The 22601-nt window shown below is 34.6% G+C and overlaps 2 protein-coding genes across 5 annotated transcripts; both read left to right on the forward strand.

Moving 5' to 3' along the window:
• Positions 1-2293: 2293 nt before the first annotated feature.
• LOC106069882 (uncharacterized) lies at positions 2294-10792 on the forward strand. Of its 2 annotated transcripts, XM_056004942.1 has the most exons (4): positions 2294-2477; positions 4716-4808; positions 7551-7710; positions 10186-10792. In XM_056004942.1, the coding sequence occupies exons 3-4, from the start codon at positions 7562-7564 to the stop codon at positions 10700-10702; spliced, it is 666 nt and encodes a 221-aa protein (XP_055860917.1). In that variant the 5' UTR covers positions 2294-2477; positions 4716-4808; positions 7551-7561; the 3' UTR covers positions 10703-10792. The 2 variants fall into 2 exon arrangements, with proteins under 2 accessions (XP_055860917.1, XP_013085102.2); XM_013229648.2 differs by lacking the exon at positions 4716-4808 and having other exon boundaries at positions 2295-2477.
• A 4918-nt stretch (positions 10793-15710) lies between these two features.
• Positions 15711-20470, forward strand: LOC106069878 (uncharacterized). Of its 3 annotated transcripts, XM_013229644.2 has the most exons (4): positions 15713-15846; positions 16041-16085; positions 17400-17570; positions 18443-20470. In XM_013229644.2, exons 3-4 carry the CDS (start codon positions 17416-17418, stop codon positions 18969-18971), a joined length of 684 nt encoding a protein of 227 aa, XP_013085098.2. In that variant the 5' UTR covers positions 15713-15846; positions 16041-16085; positions 17400-17415; the 3' UTR covers positions 18972-20470. The 3 variants fall into 3 exon arrangements, with proteins under 3 accessions (XP_013085099.2, XP_013085098.2, XP_055860846.1); XM_013229645.2 differs by lacking the exon at positions 16041-16085 and having other exon boundaries at positions 15711-15846; XM_056004871.1 differs by lacking the exon at positions 15713-15846 and having other exon boundaries at positions 15869-16085.
• Positions 20471-22601: the final 2131 nt, after the last annotated feature.

Here is a 22601-nt window from a genome sequence, read left to right on the forward strand (position 1 = left end):
TTATAACATGTTCATACTATCTCTATAGATCTAGACTTAGTAAACGGTTCGCAAAATGTTAGTAATTCTTATCCTAAAGATATACTTCAACTGTCAAATTTCTTGGAAAAACATTAGAGCCGTCTTCGAAAATCGAGTCCACCCTTTCCGTTGCAGAGGTTCTACACCGAAAGTGTGACTTGAATAGAGGTATTTAAAAAAAAAATTCAGATTAAAATGTAATGCATTTTTTTAGGCTTGATATACTTACACAATTATATCATCTAGATAATCTTGATCATGTTTTCGAAATGTACACACTAAGCAATTGCTAACTGTAGAGGACACACTTAATACGTATCAGTTATATAAATACCAACTTCATTTAATGCGTGTGATTGCCCAGCAGTGAAAAACCTATATGTTGGGAATTATGGATTCTTGGATCTTCAATTAGTACGCGTTAGATATTTATTACTTTTGCCCCAAAGTGAGTAAGCTAAATATATTTTTAAAACCTTGTTTTACTTTTGTACTTCTTAACTTTTAAGAAAGCTTAATTTATATGACCAAAATTAAATGTTATTCTAATGAAAGGGATGTAACCGCATTATATTATAATACTTCAATTATACAAGGTTATGTCCTCTTTGGGCAACAAAATTGAATAGAAGAGTCAAGAGAAAACAACTGGCATATGAAATGAAGCACTGAACTATAAACAAGAGAACGTATGAGTGTGTTCTAGTGGAACATTAAAAACACAAATCCGAAACAATTATTATTTCTGCTTCCTCCATCCCAAACGCACACACTTTTTCGCCTCGTTTCAGATGTCAAGAGTTACCTGCGGTAGTATTTCAAAAAGTAGATAAAATCATTAAATGATTGGTATGGTGGAATAATATCCATGGATTCTCCATAACGCGTCTAGCAGGAAAGAAATACTGTCAATGAGTGGGTAGTGTTGATCCAGGCTTTGAAAATAAAGACCTTCAATTAGCTTCTTCGTGTTTTTAAAAAATATCTTTTCTATAAAGCATGCTCAGAGTGCTATGGTCAAATCGTATTTGTGGGATAGTTAGGATAGGGGGGTATCGGGGAAAATGTGCTGCCTTTAGGGGTTCAGTAAATATTGGGTGCTCAAATTGGGTGTCAAACTTCGAAACCCCCCACCCTTCGATAGGTAGCCAGGCCACGCACAGGGGTACTTAGCCACTCGGCCACAAATCCCTTTGATTTATACAAAGATCACATAATAAATCAAAAGATCTGAATAAGAACAATTGATTCCTTGACAATTCACTCAGCGTCTTAAATGATGAAGATTCAGATAGAATTATGACGTTTTAAGATCTAACGACCATTCGATGACAATTTTACAATACACATTAACAGGCGGAATAAATGAAAGAAGACAAAAGAGAAGTTGTAGAGAAACTTATTCAAGTGTGGGCTTACAAAGGGCAGCGAAATACCAAGACTGTTTGAAAGTGAAGTCGTGAAAGGGTCAACATCGGTGCCCTATATACCCAACTTTTCTGGTTTAACGAGCTGAAAGAAAATTCACATAGTCATCTCTAATAGTCTAGAGTCTAGACTTAACACATCTCAATTAGGCTAGACTTAACACACTTCATCTCTGGATCTATTAGTCTAGACTAGGAGTGTTTTATGCGACCCGCCAGAGTGGCTTATGCTGCCCGCGGACACCTAGAGAAATCAGGTGTGATCACAGATTATACATATAAAAATTGCATATATATATATATATATATATATATATATATATATATATATATATATATATATATATAGCCCCCCCCCCATTCCACAAATTTTATTTAATGCGCCCGCGAAAGAAGAAGGTTTGCACAGTTCCTATTTAATAGTGTGGACTTAACATTCCTCATCTCTAGATCTATTGGTCTAGACTTTACACAATTCATTTTTTATTAGTTAGGACTTAACAAGTTTGGGATGTTACTTCAGAGTTGAAGATAATCTACTTCCTAGCCCAAACCTCCTGCAGGACGACCGGGGAAGGCAACGGGCAGGATGTGAAACAGTTGACCATCGAGACGACCGAACGACAGTCCAGCGCGCATACCAACCAGGCAGATGTCTCTACCTGTAAGCCATAAGATGTGTGTATATTTATACGCGTGATTTATCTCGACATAAATTCCACTACAAGTAACCTTGCTAAAAATAACATAATGAATGTCCTTTAAGTAGCGTGCATATCTTTTAATCAACGACCGCGAGAAATCAATTCTTCTCGCCTCTATCTGTAAATAATTGTCATTCTAATGAGAGAGACACGCAGAAAGTATGAATAAAGTTATAAGCAATATCCCATGAGGGACGTACTGTAAATACACTATACACAGGTCCCGGAATAGGACTATCTACTGGACGTGTGTTTCCTCATGAGAGCAGGGCGTATATTTACACATGAAAGCTGAGATTCAAGAAAATAAGCCGAACAGCTAGAGGTAGGGTGACTTTAATAAAAATTTAATTCATCATTTTCGTTATTATCCAGATATTGCAAGTGAATGTATGAGTATGTAAAGTAAAAAAAAAAATTAAGTTCCTATTTCAGAACTTAGAATCAATAGGGAGAATGATATAAAGGTCATCTGTTTCTATTGACCCACGGTTAACGAGGGGGTCATGTGGCATAATAACCAGCTGCCTTGACTTTTCTCCAACTTACGCCAGATCGCCCATTAGAGCTGGATGGACTCAGAGAAGCCCTAAAGATCCCGAAATTTAAAATCCCAGTTGTCACCAAGATTCGACCCCCGAAACCTCGGTTCATAAGCCAAGCGCCTTACCACCCAGTCACCTCGACTCGGTGTGGTTTTTAGAAAAAGAAAATTATAAATATTTTGTTCTAACATCGTGGTCTCATGTAGAAATGTTACCATCACAGGTCCAAATCTTTTTTTTTGTGTCTGGTGTAAAAGCAAAGGAGGTGGGGGGAGATAAAAAGAAGTCTTATTTTTGTAAATAATGTTTGGAATTTAAAAGACAGTTTTACGCAACAAGTATCACCCTTACCACACGCTCTCTAGACCACAACAAAAAAAAAGGTTTCTCTTATGTACACTCTCTGACATTTTCTTCGGCTTCTCAATTCAGTATTCAATATACTATATGATGCTTTTCAACAGGAACACACACACCCCAACACAAACACACACACACACACATGCTTTCACACTTTTAGGCTCTTTACTATTACAATGACAGGCCCTAACATTTTTTGTTTAGAATCCTTTAAATTGACACCTATCCACAAAGTTTTCAAGATATTGACTTATAAATTCAATAATTCAATAATTCAAAAACTCTTTGGTTAGTTTTACCTTTTTTTTTTTATCTCATCTTTTAATCACAAAGCAAACAATGTTCGGTAATAAACTCTTTAGAGTTTAATCCATCAATCTCAGGCTTAGTGAAAAAAAATACATTTTCTAAAGGCCTCAATCAAATGCTCCATTCCCGTTCCCCATACTGCATTACTTTAGGCCTTGTGTACTCTAAATAAAATGTATGAGAAATGACAGTGTTACAAAATATCATTCACTGCTATCACTCTCTAGAAAAATTAATCTTAGCGGAAATGGCTTAAGACGAATTATTAAATACAGAAAGTCTTATTAGAAAGCTTCTATCTGTCCGTCTGTCTGTCTGGTAAAACTTTTTAATACATTATTTCCCCTACACCTATTCTCGGATCAAGTTGAAATTTTACAGTTATTTATGGCATCTAACAAGACATGAATCAATGATTTTAAAAAATCACCAATTAGTTAATTAATTACTGGTTGATTTATCTTTGCTTCCTAATGCAGATTATTTATTTATTTTACACAACAATTAAAGCTAACATTGTTCAGAAACTGTCCAAACTTGATGGTCACGTGGTTGTCCATTGTCATCTGTTGTAGACACACGAAGTCATTGATATTGTAATTTTATTGAAGGATCTGTCCTTATTTCCTATAGAAGCCCAAAAAATTCCTATTGTAACTGTTTTTATGTACAACAAAGTGGGCTAATCAACGCAAAAAATGTTCCTGTACATTACTCAGTCAGTAAGTCCCACGCCATTGTTTACAGGCTGAAAGATCCAAAGGAACTTTATTACTATGACCGTTTTTCCTAAATCTCAAGTAGAGAAACCTCCACAAGTTGACAGACCGGTACCGGTTTCAAGATGTTAACTTGTCATCAACCCAAGATTAAGGCTAGGCAGCATTGCAGTGAGCTCATGAAGAATTTAGAGGAATAGATTATGCTTTCCAGTATGTCTGGTCTGGCGATATTTTTTCCCCTAATGAAGTCCCGGGACAACTAATCTCTACCAATTGACACTGAAAGGTCATGGAGTTCTTTTAGAATCACCACAGACTGAAAAGATAAAATAGAGTATCTGTGAGTAATTTTTTTAAAATAGTCCCCAGTACAAATAAAGCTCCATGAGCCTCTCCAACCTTTGATTATAAATCTCACAAATCTCAAATAAAGGAAAATTAATTTTTTTTTAGGTTAAAAAAATATATATTTATTCTATAAAACAAATATACAATTTGCAAAAACATTATTTTTTAAAGAATTTGCTGTATTCATTAAAATTGACATCAACACTCCAATCTACAATCACTTCCAACTTCTGTTTGGGTTTGCTTAGTGCTAACATTCTTTTCTTCTCAACTTGTCAGAGCACTCATATCAACTCGTAGCTTTCTGATACTTCGAGGCTCGTGGTATCTGATGTTAATGGTTCTGCCATCTGGAAACACCAACATCGTTGGGTATGTTCTTGGATATGAAAATCTGTGAGCTCTTGTGCTACTGGTTGCATTGGAATTATCTTTGAAAATATTTATCATGGGGGTTTTGTTTCTCTTGAGCAGAGGTTGTAGTGATACATTTTAATCTTTGCAAAAAACTTATCGACCTTTGACTTTTTAGTCTGCTCAAGCGTGTTATTTTTTATTATTTTTTTATGGTTTATTCAGATTATACTTTCACTTACAATAACACACAAGACAAACAGGTTAACGCATCCACGTCCAGACCATATAATACTGTTCAGTAGTCAAGGTTATTGAGAAGTTGTATAGAGTTCATGATCATTTACACTGTACATTGTAATATACCCGATGGAGTTCATCAATTATAAAGTCATAGTTGTAGATGTACAATGTAAAAAAATATAATCGATCTCTTAGATAGTGAAGGGCAAAAATTGTGAAACTTGTACAAGAAAATCAATAGTTTCAGTAAAACTTTACTATATTTGAATAAAAGTACAAAAAAAGATACATAATATTACATAATAATAAATAACCTCTAAGAAAAAAAAAAAACTATTAGCATAATATTCATAGTGAAGGTACTAAACTTACTATTAATTAAAAAAAAAAAAAGAAAAACGCTACATTTGCTTTTTTTAAAAATACAATAGTACAGATATACAACTTATAGAGCGACTGTTTTTCTCTTCATATAAGTAATGAATGTTAGATTAAAGAACAATGGAACATTTTATATCCATCTAACGCCCTCCTCCCCCTTCCCCAGACGAAATCCTGATTAAGATAATGTATAGATCTACTACACTTTTAAATATTCCATTGATATGCTTTTATATTCTAGACAAGACATGTCAAACTCATTAAGATCTATGGGTCACATAAAAAACAAATTATCGTGAACTGAAGAGCCGCAGCCAAAAATCAGTTGGAAAACATAGCCTACTTGTTTTAGCTAAATTAGAAACAATACAATAGAATATAATAATTAATGGAAAACCTGTCCCTTAGATAAATGTGTAGTACTACCTTGTTAATAAACAATTAGGCTACTATGATTAAGCATTATTTTCGTTGTCCTGATGCTTGACATCTTTCTGAGATACAAGTTTATTAATGTCAGGTTGAAGTTTGTTTGCAACTGACACTTTCATCACTGGTGACAAATTTTGATGACATAATCTCGAACGGTGAGATGTTTTTGTAGCTTTTATTATAGAAAAGAACTGCTCACAGAAATAAGTGCTTGCAAACATAGCAAGAATTATGGCTGCAAATTTCCGCAATTCAATGTACCGTTCAGTTATACAACAGTACAATTTTGGTTCAGCAACTACTATATACTTCGCTTTTAACAAAGAATCTGACTTAAATTCTATCAGCTGTAGTAGCACATTATCAGCAGCATTTTTAAGAGCAAATGAAAATGGAAATACCAACAACGAAAATTCTTGCTCGTATGAAACGAAGTCACGAAAACGGTCATTGAAAGCATTAAATAACTTTGCTTGAAAGCACTTCACATCATCACACGCAGTTGTGTCAATTTTGTTTTACATTCAAAGTCAAGTCTTGAAGGTGACCAGTGATATGAACTGCAAATGCCAAATCCTGAACCCATTCATCAGTTTGGAAACGTTTAACAGGTTCATGTTTTATGTTCAGAAACAATACAATTTCCTCAAGTAGTGCTAAAAATCTCTTCAATACTTTATGACATAAGAGCCAGCGGACTTCTTTGAAGTAGGAAATACAAATCAAATTCGTGTCCATTGTCATCCAGAAACATTGAAAAATCGACTATGATTTAAGCCACGGGCACGAATAAAATTGATAGCGACTGAAGCTGGTCTTAGCACATGTTGGAACTGAAATTGCTTTGCCTATTTATTTATTTTTTTAAACTTTTTTGTTTAAAAAAAAAATCTGTTCATTACATAATACCTATTAAATTCAACGAAGTTTATTGTTACGTTTAAGGTTGTTTTCTCTGTAAATAACTAAATCTGAACATTAGTGGTGACTGTTAAACCCATACTATTTTAACATTATTTTGATAATTCTTGAAGTCGCTGCCTGATTTAGACTAAGAAGACGATAGTCAAAATTGTTCTGAACATAATTCATTTATTTAACTCTTGAATCAATGACGCCTCACTTTTAGAAATTCCATAATGTGATAGTCATTTCAAGATCGCGAAAGTTCTTTCTAAACCGATGTTGGATCTAGAACTTAGATCTAGTCTTCTAGCCACATTTAAATTTATTTTATTGTTTCTCTTAAATAATGATAACGGTCAAACCAGAGTTTTCCCAGTAAAGGCCAACGAGCTAGTAATTCTTTTCACATCGATAAACATCAGAGATGTTAAATTTCTAGAAAAATCTTAGGGCCGTTTTTCAGGTCAGCGTCCAGATTCCACCCTCAATGAAGTTCTGACTTGAATAGAGGAATTGTTAAAAGAAAACATCGAAAAATTTACTAAGAGTGAGACCAAAGTCTTTTTGATCTTTTCAACTATTAAATCTTAAGATTTGGCTAAAATTTGCACTACTGTGTAATAATGCTTCGGTATGACTAAAGTAATCTTAGAATTATGTATGTTATGACAAAAGCATCTTATATTTAAGTATTTTGTGAGTAAGGTATTTTGTGAATCAAATATTGTATGATTCTAGTGTATTTGGCCTTCGATCAAAATTATAATGAGTTTAGAAAGAAAGTATTGTATTTCACAGGTGGCCCAGAGATGGTGTTCATTTTATTACTACTAGTCAGTTTAGAGTTCGTATCCAACGGAAATACTCAGTCTCTGCCACAGTTGAACTTTCAATTCGTCACTTTGAATCCATTGGAAGAAGGTCTGGATGTCCACTTGGAAGAGGAACTTGACCATATGTGAGTACATATCTGTTTATATAGATTTACTTCTAAGAGGCCTATAGATCCCTAGCAGGGGCAGACTGGCTAAATTCCCGGTGGGCGGTTAACCGATTGGGCCGGTAAGGGCCGCACAAATGCGAGTAAATTATTTTAAGATTTTATAATATTCTCTTTAAAAGCAACACTTTGAGCGTCGTGATTTAAAAAAAAAACATCTTATACACTTTAAAGTCTAATACTAATCTAAAGCATTGCCGTAAATACCCTACATCAGTACAAAGTTCTTCTAATAAACGATAAAAAAGAAACTTAAGGCCTTTATTCCTTGTAGTGATCGACATTAATTTATACATAGTGAATATATTCGAATGTATCTCTAAAGGTCCCAACAACATCGTTTCAAGTCTTATAGATGACAAGTCCAGTCACATACACATCCTTATTGGTTGAGTTGTCTCATGAACTCGAGTTGGCCCCTCTATGAAGTCCTTCACAAATCATAATTGTTATCTTGAAAAGTGTAGAAATGCATTGATTGGAATCAAAATGTTGAAGAGTAGAAAAAGAAGGAGCAGAAAATAAGTCAGTTAAAAAGCAACTATTGCTGTTAAAAAAATGTAGTAAAATTGATCCTGTTTTCTCACAAGTACTAGAGATTCACCAAGCTTATGATGACAGCATTTATGAACAGCTTAATACCAAGAGGATAAAAATATAAACTTAGGTCGAAATACAAAGAGGCTTTGCTAAAATATGAAACAATCTTGACAGCATTTGTTGTACTGAACGTAAGGAAAATTATAATTACCTTCAAACATGTGAACAAGTTCTGTTTGTGTTATTGAGGAAGCAGTAAATGGCCTTGTCAGTAATGTTCCCCTTTCAAACCTTGCGTTAAGGTCATATGTTTCTTTGGCCGAGGTTAACAAGCAGGGTGTCGTGTGGCCAGCACATTGACCAACCGCCTTTTCTTACCCCAACAAAAGTTAGGCACCCGTTAGAGTTGGGTGAACTCAGTGGCGCCCTAAAATTCCCGAAATTAAAAATCACAGTCTTCCCAATCCCGCAGGTTCGGAAGCCAAGCGCTTAACAACTCGGCCACCGCACTCCCATGACCTTGTCAGATGGGCAGTTAAATAATGGAGGATGAAGAGTTGTATTTCAGATTGAAGTCCAAAATGCCTGAGAAAATGGCGAGTAGTGAAACTGAATCATGAACAACATTTTCGTTGATTAAATAGGCCTACTATGAAAAGCCTATAGTTAAAAGCGCATTATTTTTTATTCCAAATACTAGAACTAATACGTAAAAAAATGATTGCCTAAATCAAGCAGGAAAATCAATGATTTAGCAGATTAGCATGCAGGACTAGATTTTCACATGGATACGAGTAGGACGTAATTATCTTATGCTATGAGAAGTCACGTCTGTAATTTATAAGATAATAAGACATGTAGTTAGCTGATCAATTCTGCTATTGGGTTATTAAAAAGATGGACTGTTTTAATAAACAGTATTCGTGACTTTACAGAAAATTATATTGTGGTTCAATATGCACTGTTTTGTTCAGTTCCATAGAGTGTTGGAATGTAAGGTCAACACACATGATCTGTCAACGAACTCTGTAATTCCTCATTGTCTATTGACATAGTTAGTCTTATTTATTAACAGGCTCGTCAATTCCTTGATTTGATTTTATATTATCATTGCTTTATTTTTGGTCAATATCTTTTTCTTTTTATTCTTTGAAAAATTATAATTTTCAAACTAGAGTTTTCCCTTTGGGGCCAACGAGCTAGTAATTTTTTCCCCAAAGATATACATCAACAGTCAAATTTCTAAAAAAAAAATGTTTCGAGATCAGTTGTCCACCTACCCAGTGTCCACTCCGAAAGTGTGACATGAATTGTAAATATGTATTGTAAATAAGGGGGTGGAGGACACGCACTAACCATGAGTTATATCAATTATATGAAGACCCACCAATAGTGAACGAAATAAAAAAGAACAGACCACGTTGGGCAGGTCACCTTGAAAGAATGTCAGACAACAGAGGGGCGAAAATCGTATACAAGCAAAAACCAAAAAGCAGGCGACCCAAAGGCAGACCCCGAATGCGATGGATAGATGACGTGGAAGCAGATCTGAAGCAGCTTGGGGTTAGGGCGTGGAGACGAAAGGCCCAGGAGAGATCTGAATGGAAGGATGTGTTAAAGCAGGCCAGAGCCCTCCATGGGCTGTAGCGCCACTGGGATGGATGGATGGATTGTAAATAAGGTTTAATGCTAATAATTATATATATATATATATAACCAGAACCTTTCACTATGAATTGATTATATGTATACTTTAAACATAACCATCACACTACGTATCTGTTAATATATGTATTGCACCTTGATTGTTATTTCCCTTTTCTTTTTTCTTTCCTTGATTCAGACTATTTAGTTTCATGTGCAAGTTATTTCCCTTTTCTTTCCTTGATTCAGACTATTTAGTTTCATGTGCAAGTTCTCTGGCAATAAGTTCACTGTTCGAATCAGCCCGAGTCAAGGGGCGACCAACCTCATCGATGACAGCCTAGGCTTCACCAACAAAACCGAAGGCGCTGTGCCTTGCCTCCTGGGCGACACCCCTGCACCGATCACCTGCAACGACCCTAGCTTCTGCCAGCTGGGCAACACCTGCAGGGCAACGGTCAGGTCCGTATGTGAGAAGTATCAAGACAGGAACAGGTGGATGATGACCCAGGCCGTGGACATCACGCTGGACCAAGAGGACGGTGAAATCCTAGTCACCAAGTGTTTCACAGTCTGCGAGCCAACCTCTGAGGAGGTGGAGATAAAGGCCAAAGAATACGGCATCTCTGTGGTCACTTTAACCATTATTGTGGTCAGTGTCATGGTCACCCCGGTGTGTGTAGTAACAGCTTTGGTCCTGGGGAAACTAAAATATGCCAGCTATTTGAAAGATATTGAGAAGAAAAGATCTCAAATGGTGCATTAATTTGAGATTTATACGATTGATTTATTTAGATTTATTATTATTTTATATTGAAATATAAATAAAATATATGATAAAACATTTTATGTTGTTGTTCGAAATATCAATTTTGGAATCTTGATTTAAAATGTATTAATTTCAATCTAAATACGTTAAAATCACTCTCGAGTAATAGATCAATCACGTTAAGTAATGCAAATGCATATATCCCATACTTAATCAATTTAAGAACAATATTAAAATGAAATTATGTATAGTATTTTACGCGATAAACTGGAAAAAGCCAAGGATGCTAAACTAAACATAACTGTTGTTAACAAAAGAAGAACAGAATTGACCTCTAATTTTAATTCTCTCAGTGCCTGGCAGTTGATCTTCAAATCGATTCTTCTTTTACCGCTAGTTTGTTGCCCATTTGCTGTTTAAATACGGGTTAAGTCATAGAGTGAGAGTCTGGTGCTTCCTACATCTTGAAATGAATGTCTGCTACAAACGGAAGTGACTAGAAAGTTGAATCCTGCAGTGCTAACAAGGGCAAAAAAAAAAGTATCATATAGCTTGAAAACAAATGTAGCTTATCCACACAACCTTTAGTTCGTATACCGTATACACCAGAAAGCTAGCTCTTTATTGCTTTTGCCACCATGTCTGAAAATCTCCACTATAACGCATATACTTATTTAAAAAGGACACATGACACAAAATGAAGCAAAAAAAAAAATAGACATACTAAGGATTTGAAAACTCTGCAATTTACTAACACCATAGACATATATATATATATATATATATATATATATATATATATATATATATATATATATATATATATAATACAGAGAGAGAGAGAGAATATATTATCAAAGGAAGAATACAAAAATCATTATTTCTACTCAACAATTTCTATATGATAATACGGAATTGAGATCTACCTGAGAACAGCTTATACTGTTTTCCACTCAGAACCGGATACAACAGAATGAGACAACATATGTTATGGAAGATTGAAGTCTGGACTAGCGAGCCCTGCCCTTGTGGAGTATCACTAGAGAATGCTGACCTTGTCATTCAAAGCTGCATACTATAGCAAGAGGCCCGAAAAGGACTCTGGCCCCAAAACCTTCCTATAGAATAAAAACTATATGGAGATCTGCTGATCTGGAAACCACTGCGCGGTTCATCTCAGATATAGGATTACTGATCTGAACCCTCCGACATGTAAAATAAGAGCAAAGAAGAAAAACTTAAACTGTCATCAGAAAAGCACTTATTTTTATAATTTTTTTTTAAATCCTTCACTGACCAGACACTATTAGCAGCAGACATACTGCAATGCGCCAGTCCTGTTCGAGTATATAAGCCTACATTACAATCTCTTTATTGAAATTGTGGTGTAACATTTTGCGCTTTGTGATTTATAGAATCTCAAGTTTTATCCTAAAATTATTTAGAACAAAAGATCTTGTCAAATATTTTTATAGCTATAAGCAAGTGTGATAAGGTTAAGAGCTCTTTTTTTCATGCTACTAAAAATATATACTTTTCTCACATAGTAAATGTAAATGCTTATTATTATTATTATTATAAAATAATAAGTACAGAAGCATTGATAAGGAAGTTCTTTTATATGATTCAATAAATTACATAATCTGCTGCTAGGAATGAAATAATTGCAATGCAATATATTTGCTACACAGAAAGACCTAAAATGATGTCTTATATTACAGAGTAACTGAATTCTTTATAAATAAATATAAATGCAAATATATAGCACAATGATTTAAATTATTACAAACTGCATTTTAATATTACATAGCATTCGAACTAGCAGTACCTGAAAAGCTATTAAACAATTATTTATTACAAAACAATACACTTGATCACCTCTTTTTGTAACTCATACTCTCTCTCTTTCTCTCTCTCTCTCTCTCTTTCTCTCTCTCTCTCTCTCTCTCTTTCTCATTTCCATTCCTTTTATAAGCATAATTAAAAACTATCAGCTACTCATAATGTTTGAGTCCCTATATTGAAGTATTTTCCCATAGTAAAGAAAAAGCGATTAGAAAAAAAATATTTTTTAAGTCTAATATAAGCTTGTCAATAAAATGTATTGTTTTTTTTTTTTATCTCATTCGCTTTCTTGACATTAATAGCATTCAAGCCACGTAAGAATACAACTGTGGATTGTCACTAGCTTTTATCATGCTTTCATCGTGTCTTTCTGGATTTCCGAAGAGGCATCAATCTTGGCTAGGGTTTGAACCCGGGACCATCGATAAATCCAAACGACAGTCCAGCGCGCAAACCACACGAGCAGGCAGCCATCCTGTGTAATTGACCAGTAAGACCAACATATTATATTTTTTTTATAGCAAGGTATGGTAGTGAACTTCATTGAATGCTTTAGAGAAATATAAATATCATCACATCTATTTGTTCATTTTGATCTAAGCCCTTTGATCCAATCAGACCTATTAGATGGGTTTCATATGACCTACATTTTTTAAAGCAATGCTTCTATGTTTGATCATCTGAAGAGTTTTGATTTTTAAGAATGAAAATTGAAATTATAAAAAAGGCGCACTCTCCTAAAATATTTAGTTTCCCGGAATAATTTATTTTATTTGTATCACTTCTTCACAACCAAGTAATACTTACTCCCTCCCCCCGGTCACATCATTGTTAGAGAATCACTGTGACGTGAAATGAATAGTGTACACTGTATCAGTTTATGTTTATCTCACGTGAAAAGTCTCGGTCTGAATCTGACCACGCAAGAAAAGTCAGTTGCTACTTGGTCCTCAGAGAGGAAGGACATAGAATATTTGTTGGTAGAGAAAGGAGATTTGTATTTAGTGTCTTTGTAAAATGCACTCGTATTTTGGATTTAGAATGTGTAATTAATGATTTGTCATGAACTTATATTTAGTTGTTCATAGCGCCTTTAGGGCTGGATCACCTATGTATTGTTTTATAGTAATAAATATATTGTCTGCTGAGAAGTGTGTCATTCAATAAATCTCAATGTTTGTCGTCCTACTTAAGATACAAGGCACGCGCACAAGAACCCAAAGTAACATCTAATAAAATGAGCAGTAATAAAGGTGTTACACCCCTCACCCATTTTTCTCATGCTCGCATACATATGCATACACTCAAACACACACTTACACAGACCTACACCCCCCATATCACCAAACTGGAAGTGGGAATTTTAAAACTGGAAGTGGGAATTTTAAGTAAGTCTATCGTAAACATGTACTTTTAGAGTCTACCTTCTTCCCAACTTATTGACATTTATCTTCGCACATTGTTTCGTCTTTTTTAGAGTGCTTCCAAACTTTTATTTTTCACTACACAAGACAAGCGTCAACAATAATGCAGCATTTATAAATAGATACTTTCATAAATTGTTTTGTTTTTTTTATATGCAACGTACAATGTTTAAAATGGCTGCCTGCTCGTGGAATGCGCTTTAGTCTGACATCGCCATGGGCCCGAGTTTCAATTTCCTCCCGTCCTGGTCAAGTTTGTCTGAAGAGTATCACAACATTTGTAAAAAAAAAAGTTATTGTAATTTAGTTTCTCTGTGCAGTATCAACATCATCATCATCCTCATCATTGGTCTCCTTCAGTCGTAGAAAGACTAGGTTTCATCTCGAACAAGAGAGTTGAAAGCCTGGGCATTGTTTATGTACGGTATATAGCGTCTAGATGTTATTGGTGTGATAAACTTATTAGTGTGAAGCAGGTTTTTTTTCTTTTTATAGGGTAACAAAGTCAAAGTATAGAAAAAGGCTGGACACCACATCAGTTGTTAGAAATCAAATTACTGATATCATGCCTGAAATCAAGTGTATATCATATATATATATACATGTCAGACGTCTGTAAACTTTATTGATAGTTTGCCTTTTTCAAGCTTGTTTTTAATTTCTACCTGTTTCATGTTCTCATAGTGCATCGAGCCTCCATTGTGTTAGTTAACAGCGCTATATAAGTTTAGTAAATATTATTTTTATCATTCTACTCAGTTAATGACTAAATGTCTCATAACATCTTCTGTTATTGTACACAGCACATAAAGCTTTCTTCTCTGCAAACTACGGGGTTCATTAATGTGATGTTAACATATGACAATTTTTTCTAGTTCTAATTGTTAATAAAAATGTCATGATTGTATAATGAGAGTTGTTCTAGACATCAAATAAAAAAAAAAATATATATATAATATATATATATACATATATATATATAATATAATATATATATATAGTGTTAACATTACAATTTAGAGGTAGAGAAAAAAAATGTAAATATCTTTCCATCCCAAAGGTGTTACAGCCTATTGAGGGACACATTTTTTCCTTTTACATCATGGAGTGTGGTGGCTGACTGGTAGAGCGCTTAGCTTCTGAACTGAAGTGTCTTGGTTTAAATCTAGGACGTTCCTGAATCGACCCGACTCTAATGGATACGTGACATTAGTTGGAGAAAGTAATTTGGTCGTTGTTACTTTATATGCCCCATAGAAACCCTTCCCTACAAATAGCAAGGTCTGAAAAAAAAAAGTACTTTACTTTACCATCTCGGGTTCCTTTCTTGGGAATGCCCTCTAACTATGTTGGGGAAATAAACCCTTACCCTAATTCTATACCCGGGGGTAGACGAAAATCAAAATCTGCCTAGGAACACTTGGATTCCGCGGAACACTGTTTGGGAAACACTGCTTTACATAATTATTCTTTGTCAATGACAACATATGAGCCAATCAAGAACTTAACCAATTAGTTAATTATTTAGTAATATTTATAGAATTAGTTAATTATTGAGTAATATTTATAGATAGGAGATAAACCTTGTAGTATTGAGAAATATCACAGTAATTGTGTGGGTCTTTCCCTTATATAAGCTTTTTAAAGTATTTTCTTTCTATTTCCCTTGATTTGTTTTCTTTTGCGATCTCTCCCAGACACGGCCTACGTCAATCTTGCAACAGCGTGACCAATGCATGCGTAGCTAATTTATCTTGCTGCTAGTCATAGAGCGTCTGGCATAGTTTACAACAGAGGGCATATTGTATTCCCTGGGATCTAAATATAACGGTCATCACTGTATAATGTGCGCGTAGGAAGATTTAATATATAGTAAGTTGTTTTTTTTTATTGTTGTAAAAGTGTTTTGTGGTATGTAATAAATGAATAGGCATCGTCTTGGATTAGCTAAACCACAATAATACTAGATATTATTATATGAAGTGATAGGGACTTTTGTAGTTGTTTATAAATATTATTTTTTATTTTATATTCACGTTTTAACCTCATCATTCAAATGTCTCTAGTGCACTCCCAAAGGATTGGATTGAATTACTCCTAAACTATAGCCGGTATGATGTTGTTTTTTCATTACAATACTTAGTTTTCTTTCAGTAAATAATAAATAAAGATCCAGGCCTTATTATTATAGAAGATTATGCCAACAGCAATATTAGATTAGTTTTACAGATTATCAACCCAATCTGTCTGTCTGTCTGTCTGGTACAATTTGTGTACATGTTATTTCTCCCAGACCCATTCTTGGATCAAGTTAAAACCTTATACAATTATTTGTTGCACCTAACAAATATGAAAGAATATAAATTTAACCAATAAGAATCAAATAACCTTAATATCATCTGTCCTATAAATCGCAAGGTCTGAAAGGAGTACTTTTTATTGATTGAAAAAGAATATTAGTCTACAGTCTACTGTAAGCTTTTTTAGCGGACCCCGAATGGGGAAAAGACGATAATAGTTTTGTGTGGAATGTATGTCCGTCCGTCCGTCCCATTTAGATCTCGTAAACTAGAAAAGATAGTGAAAATCCGACATCATAATATTTTAGACCATTCAAAGTTCTGATGCAACTGCAACTTTTTTCTTTTCTGAAAGCGAAAAATATAATTTTAATCACTTATGCAAGCAGTTTTTTATAAAATGCACCACTTTTACAACTATTCACTATTAATAATAACAAACACTGGAAACTCTTTAGTAGGGGGAATAGTTATTCACCATATCTGTAACACATTTATGCAAATGGTTTTAGATTATTTGTCAAAATATTTTTTTTACAAATGTATTGCTAAGTTATGTAAGTTCTGTAATACTAACTACAACATTTACACACAAAAAAATGTTTACTTTTTTTTAAGAGAAAAAATCTATTTCGTATGTATATAAATTGAACATAATTTAAAAAAAAACAATTAATAAGTAGTTTTTCATATTATCGCGTGGAATGCAGGGTACATCTATACTTCCTATAGAAAACATAAGTAAACGAATTTTTATTATTTTTACGGAAATATTTTTTTCTTGAGGATTTCAATAAAAGATTGACCCTTTACAAGACGATTAGATCAATTGGATATTCATTATAAAACATTAGTTAGGCCAGGTTTACATTTCACTTTACATTCAATTTCACCTATCCTTTGGTCAGCTGGACCGCTGGGGCACCACACAAGATCTGCCATCCTTCTTTCTCCGTTCTTCTCTGTCATTTTTCTTTGAAAGAATTTCATTGTGATGTTCTTTCTGAAATATTGAAACCTGCCTTTTTACCTGCCTGGGTGGATCATTTCGGAGGCCGATTTTGAGTTTGTGTTTCCACACAATTTGTCTTTGTAACCTTATTTTTAATGTATTTATCACTACAGGTGAACAAACACTGTCATGACACTAGTAGGACTACTTCTGATCAGCACCACATTGGTCATCTGCCATGGACAGTCGCTTCCTCAGCTCAACTTTCACTTCGCCTCTCCGGACTATCCAGGTCGAGTACCAGAAACATTAGACGTCCATTTGGATGAGGAGCTTGACCACCTGTAAGAGTAAGACTTTAAAAAAGAAATATTATCTAACAAATTTGAAGAAACTTACGCACTGTAAAATGACTCTCTTTTCAAAACAATTGTAACAGCGAGCTGTAGACATGTTTAAGGGATCCATATTTTTAATTCCCTAATTGAGGATTCATTGTTGCCTTGTTAATTAAGGCAGTTGAAAGAAACAAACAGGACAGGCTTATATAAACTTGCACACACATGAAAGGTCAATCCTTTTACTTTACTCAAAAGCTAGTAAAAGCGAGGCTAAAAAAAAAAATATTTTATCAATATACAACAAACTATGAACGTATATCTTGTGCGCTATTTTAGAAATGTTTGCTGTAATTATTAATTGCAAAACACATGTTATCACGAATAATGAAGATTATTATTAATTTTATATACAAATTTTCAAAACCACATGAAGTGACTAATAACCATGCATAAATTCTACTTTGTACAAAAATACATATAGGCCACCATAGTATATGTTCCAATGTGATTTTTTTCGTCTTTCTGTTTGCTCTATTGTTTTCTTATCTTATCTTAAACAATACAGACGTTACTTCAAAAAAGAAAATGATTACGTCCTAAGCTTCATGCATTTTGTCATGCATGTTAACCAATGCCTTAAATTCTGCCAAATCACTGGTTTTCCTGGCTGGCTCAGGCAAGCCAATCGATGCTCTAATAGCACTAGGGAAGAAGGAGCATTCGTACAAATTTGTCCTAGTATATGGAACGAGGAATATGTCTTTAGTAAACATCGGAGATCAGAACAGACCATATCGACATTGATCTTCAAAGCCTTAAAGACTTTTCTTTTGTATCCACTAAATTAAATAATTTTTATGCAATTTTTTCCCCAGGCTGTATGGACTCATGTGTAGGTATGAGGGAAATAGGTTTACTGTGCGCATCGACCCAAGCGACGGAGTCACCAAAGTCATAGACGACAGCATGGCGATGACCAACGAGACCGAAGGCGCCATTCGCTGCATGACATCTAAGAAGCCTGAGAGAGTAGGCTGCGAGGAACCAGCCTTCTGCGCCCTGGGCAACATCTGCACCGCCAGATTGAAGGCGCCTTGCAACCGGTACAAGACCTTCAACCGTTGGTTGATGACCGAGTACGTCGACGTGTCGTTCGATAACGAGGAGGGAAAGATCCACGTGGTCAAGTGCTTCACCAAGTGCGTGTCCATTTCCGCCTTGGAGTCGGACAGTCAGAGCAGAAGTGGGAGGCTCTCCTACCTGGCTGTCATCCTCATCGTCGTGGGAGTGGTGCTGGCAGCAATTCTACTGGTGGTTCTGATTGTCATTTACAAACTCCGGGACGGAGGGCTGATGCGAAAGATAGAGCGGAAGCGTAGTGTGGTGACAGAACTAGTTCAATAACATCATCATTTACACTCTCTTGTGACTCTCAATAGCTATTGTACACCGTTTGGCTACCAACAGAACAGACAAGCGTCTAGGAACAATTACAAATCCAGCCACACATATCTTATTAGATCGACTTGTAGAATCTTAGCTGGTTTCTAATCATAAAATATGAATCGTACTTTTCCTCCATCTTTTTTTGTATACCATCTACCTGTCATCTTGCATTCAAGCATTAATTTAATATAAGAGTATATGATCTCATTTGAACGTATTCACTAATACGTATACTACAATAGCTATGTAAAAAGTCGCAACAGAATCTAATAATTAATTTCATCAAAAATATGTAAAGACTATATACTTTCAATTATTAGTTGGTGTTGTAATTATCACAATCCAATTAGGCAACGTTTTCATAGGCATGTTGTTGTCATTTTTACAGGGCTGGCATTGGGCCGATTTCACCGATTGCTTCATATTGGGCCCTGCGCCTGGCAGGAGCCCGGCAATTTTTTACATTTACCATATCATTCTCATATCATTCTCAGTCATGTCTCGTATAACGGGCCAAGATGTAGGACTTAAAGGGTTAGCATATCTATTATATCGTACGATTGACGTAACTTTTAATTAACCCACTGGCGCCTATTACGTTTGAGCTGCTTTCTATGAGTACCGGTATTGTATAATAAAAATGTTGATATAAAGCTCTAATTAATAATTATAGTTGTTATTGTATTAAAAAATAGAAGAGTGGCCACTAATTACGGAATTGATTATGCTAACAGTAAATATGTTTTATACATTGTAAATATGAATTCTAAATGGCATGTTATATTCATGCAATGTAAGCTCTTCGTTCCACTTGGACTCTTATAAAAATAACATTTTCATCATTTCATTCTAGCTGAAAAAAAATTACATTTATTAAATTTCAAATGTATCTCAAACGTTATTGATGTATCATTGTCTAAGTTACACGTTTTGCAAGTGGGAATGGCGTATAATGTAAATTATGTGTTGTAATACTAATGACAAGGATGAAGGATCAGTGCAGTGTTTCACATGGTTTGGCAAACCCGGTTACAAACTGCATATTTTTCTCCAAATTCAATGCATTGTGTAATCCACACAAAAAATTTTTGTTTATATAAATATCTTTTTCACTCACTCTTCTTCACAATTTTCCCCGGCTTTCTTTTTATTTTATGTTTGTTTTTTTTTTTTTTTTTCGCTTCTCTCTCTCCTTGTGAGTGTTGTTCTAATCAGTTTCATTTACTCACCGCTGACACCATCAGATTAGTTTTTCCTAATCTATCCACTCTATTTTGTTCAATCTTTCATGTATTATTTTCTCCCTATTTCTTCACTTTTCAACTTAAATGATTCCCAACAAAATTGTCTGATTCTCTATCTACTAGCACATATCTCTCTCTCTCTCTCTTTCTCTCTCTCTCTCTCTCTCTCTCTCCTGTATTTTTTACTGGAATAAAAGAAACTTATTGAAATGCTATTAATAAGAAGTTTGTTGTTTAGTAGAAAATATACTTGCTACAAAATGTCTCATGTCTCTAAAAAAGTTACCTCGCCTTTAACCTAATATATTTTATTTGATATCTGTTCCTCACGTGAAATATATTTCTACCATTATTTATATCTTAATTTACTTTACTTTATAAAAATCAAGCAATGAAAGGGATATCACCGATAACTGAAATTCACTGGCGAAGTTTAAAGTAATAGCACAGTAGCTTCCCTTGTTTTTATAAAGTTTATTTTTTCTAATAGTGGTTACATTTGAAGCGCTACTACATTATAAATCTATATTTACAAAAGTGTCAAGTGACCTGATCACTGGCCATCTGAATTTAATTTTATAATATTTTCATATGTTAAATATCCATTTACAACGGTCAATGAAAAAGGCTTCGCCTCAAATCAAACATCAGCATTTATAATTAACCTAAAATGATTTTTAAAAATATTTTCACCTCATTTTATTTTTTATTACAAAGGTGAGGTCAAGTCTACCTGTATCTTTATTCATTAATTTACGAGAGTGTTGTGTGTTCACCTGAACGATAAGCCGCCATTACTTTCTCCAGCTTAGGTCAGCTAGCTAGGACAACTGGTTGATGCGGTATTCACAACAAAAAAACAACTATTTATATCTGCTGGAAGAACTTTTTGACAGAGGAACGATCAATCAGCTAGTTTCAAACCCCTCCCTTCTCAACTGGTAACCATTCATCGGCAATATATAATTGACTTCTTTAGGGACTTCCTAGTATAAATTGGCACAACACTTTCATGGACCTCAGAGCAGTGGACCCCAGATGGAAAGAGGCTTCACACATTGCCAATGACAGATCTTTGTGGAGACAGCTTCCAGTCCAATGCGCCGAACGGCGCTGGAGGATCTAAGTCTATAATTTATTTATGAACAATAATGATAAAGAATGAGAACGACAATGACATCTGGACCATCGTCCTACAACGCAACCAAACAGATGAAAACATTCCACAAAAGCGGTCAAGCTTTGAAACACTGTTCAAGTTGACCCACGCCTAATGTTCTGACAATCGTCAGTCACTAATATGAGTCGAAATTCGACTCTATACTGTTTTTATTTAAAATATTCAACGCGTAGTGCAGACCAAATAACTAAGAGTTTCACCAGCGCCTTTTAATAATGGCTGTGGTGTGCGCTATTGACTGTCTTCCTCATGGTCCAGGGTTCGAATTCTGTCTTTCCCGCGGGCATCCTTCTCCGTCCTGCGGGGTATCTAAACTAAGAAAAAAAATATTCAATTCTGATGGGAAAATCAGAAAGACGTCAAACGATAAAATAGGACTTTTGTCGTATTTTAAAGAATATAGACTATTACCTATATATATACAATAATTGTTTCGAAAAAGCTTTTTAAAAAATATATGTATGCCATATTCAAGACAGATCTCCCTGTATAGAAGAAAGTTGGATGAAAAGCAAAAAGAATTTGAGCCCTAGAACGTCGTGTTTGATTGAACTATGTAAATCTATGTGACAATTTCTTTTTTTATTTATAGCCTTTTCATAAAAGGGAATTATATGAAAAGAATTTGTAATAAGTAATATATAAACTGTTCTTCAGTGTTGCATTTAGTATAGATAATGAGTGTTGCCAAGCCTCACCTTTTTGACGACTAATGCACAAGACATGTAGCTGAGCAAAAGTTTCATTTATAAACGTACAGTTAAGCAACACCCAATGACAGCCTACAAGGTATTCCGTGATAGAAGTGTAGATATCTATATAGTTTTCGTTGCTCTTCTTGAAAAGAATGTCTTATGCCTTGGTCAATAAACTATATATGGGTCATCAGAAAACTAGAAAACTATGAATACATCTGTACCAAAGAATCTTGTAAATCAGTGGCCCAAAAACCTCCACATAGTACAACTGACTATTTCTTCTCAAAGCCAAGCGACGGTCTACATACACCCTATGTTCAATAGCGTCTCGCTACTGTGAATCTTTTGATGCATTTTTTGTAACCATAACATTTGTTAGGACTATATTTAAACTGAATAGTTTAATGTTGGTTAGTATACGCCTCATTTAAGACAACATTCGTCCTGACGAAATTGTATCCTTATA

The sequence above is a fragment of the Biomphalaria glabrata genome, chromosome 11 (genome assembly GCF_947242115.1).
Source record: "Biomphalaria glabrata chromosome 11, xgBioGlab47.1, whole genome shotgun sequence".
NCBI classification, from domain to species: domain Eukaryota; kingdom Metazoa; phylum Mollusca; class Gastropoda; family Planorbidae; genus Biomphalaria; species Biomphalaria glabrata.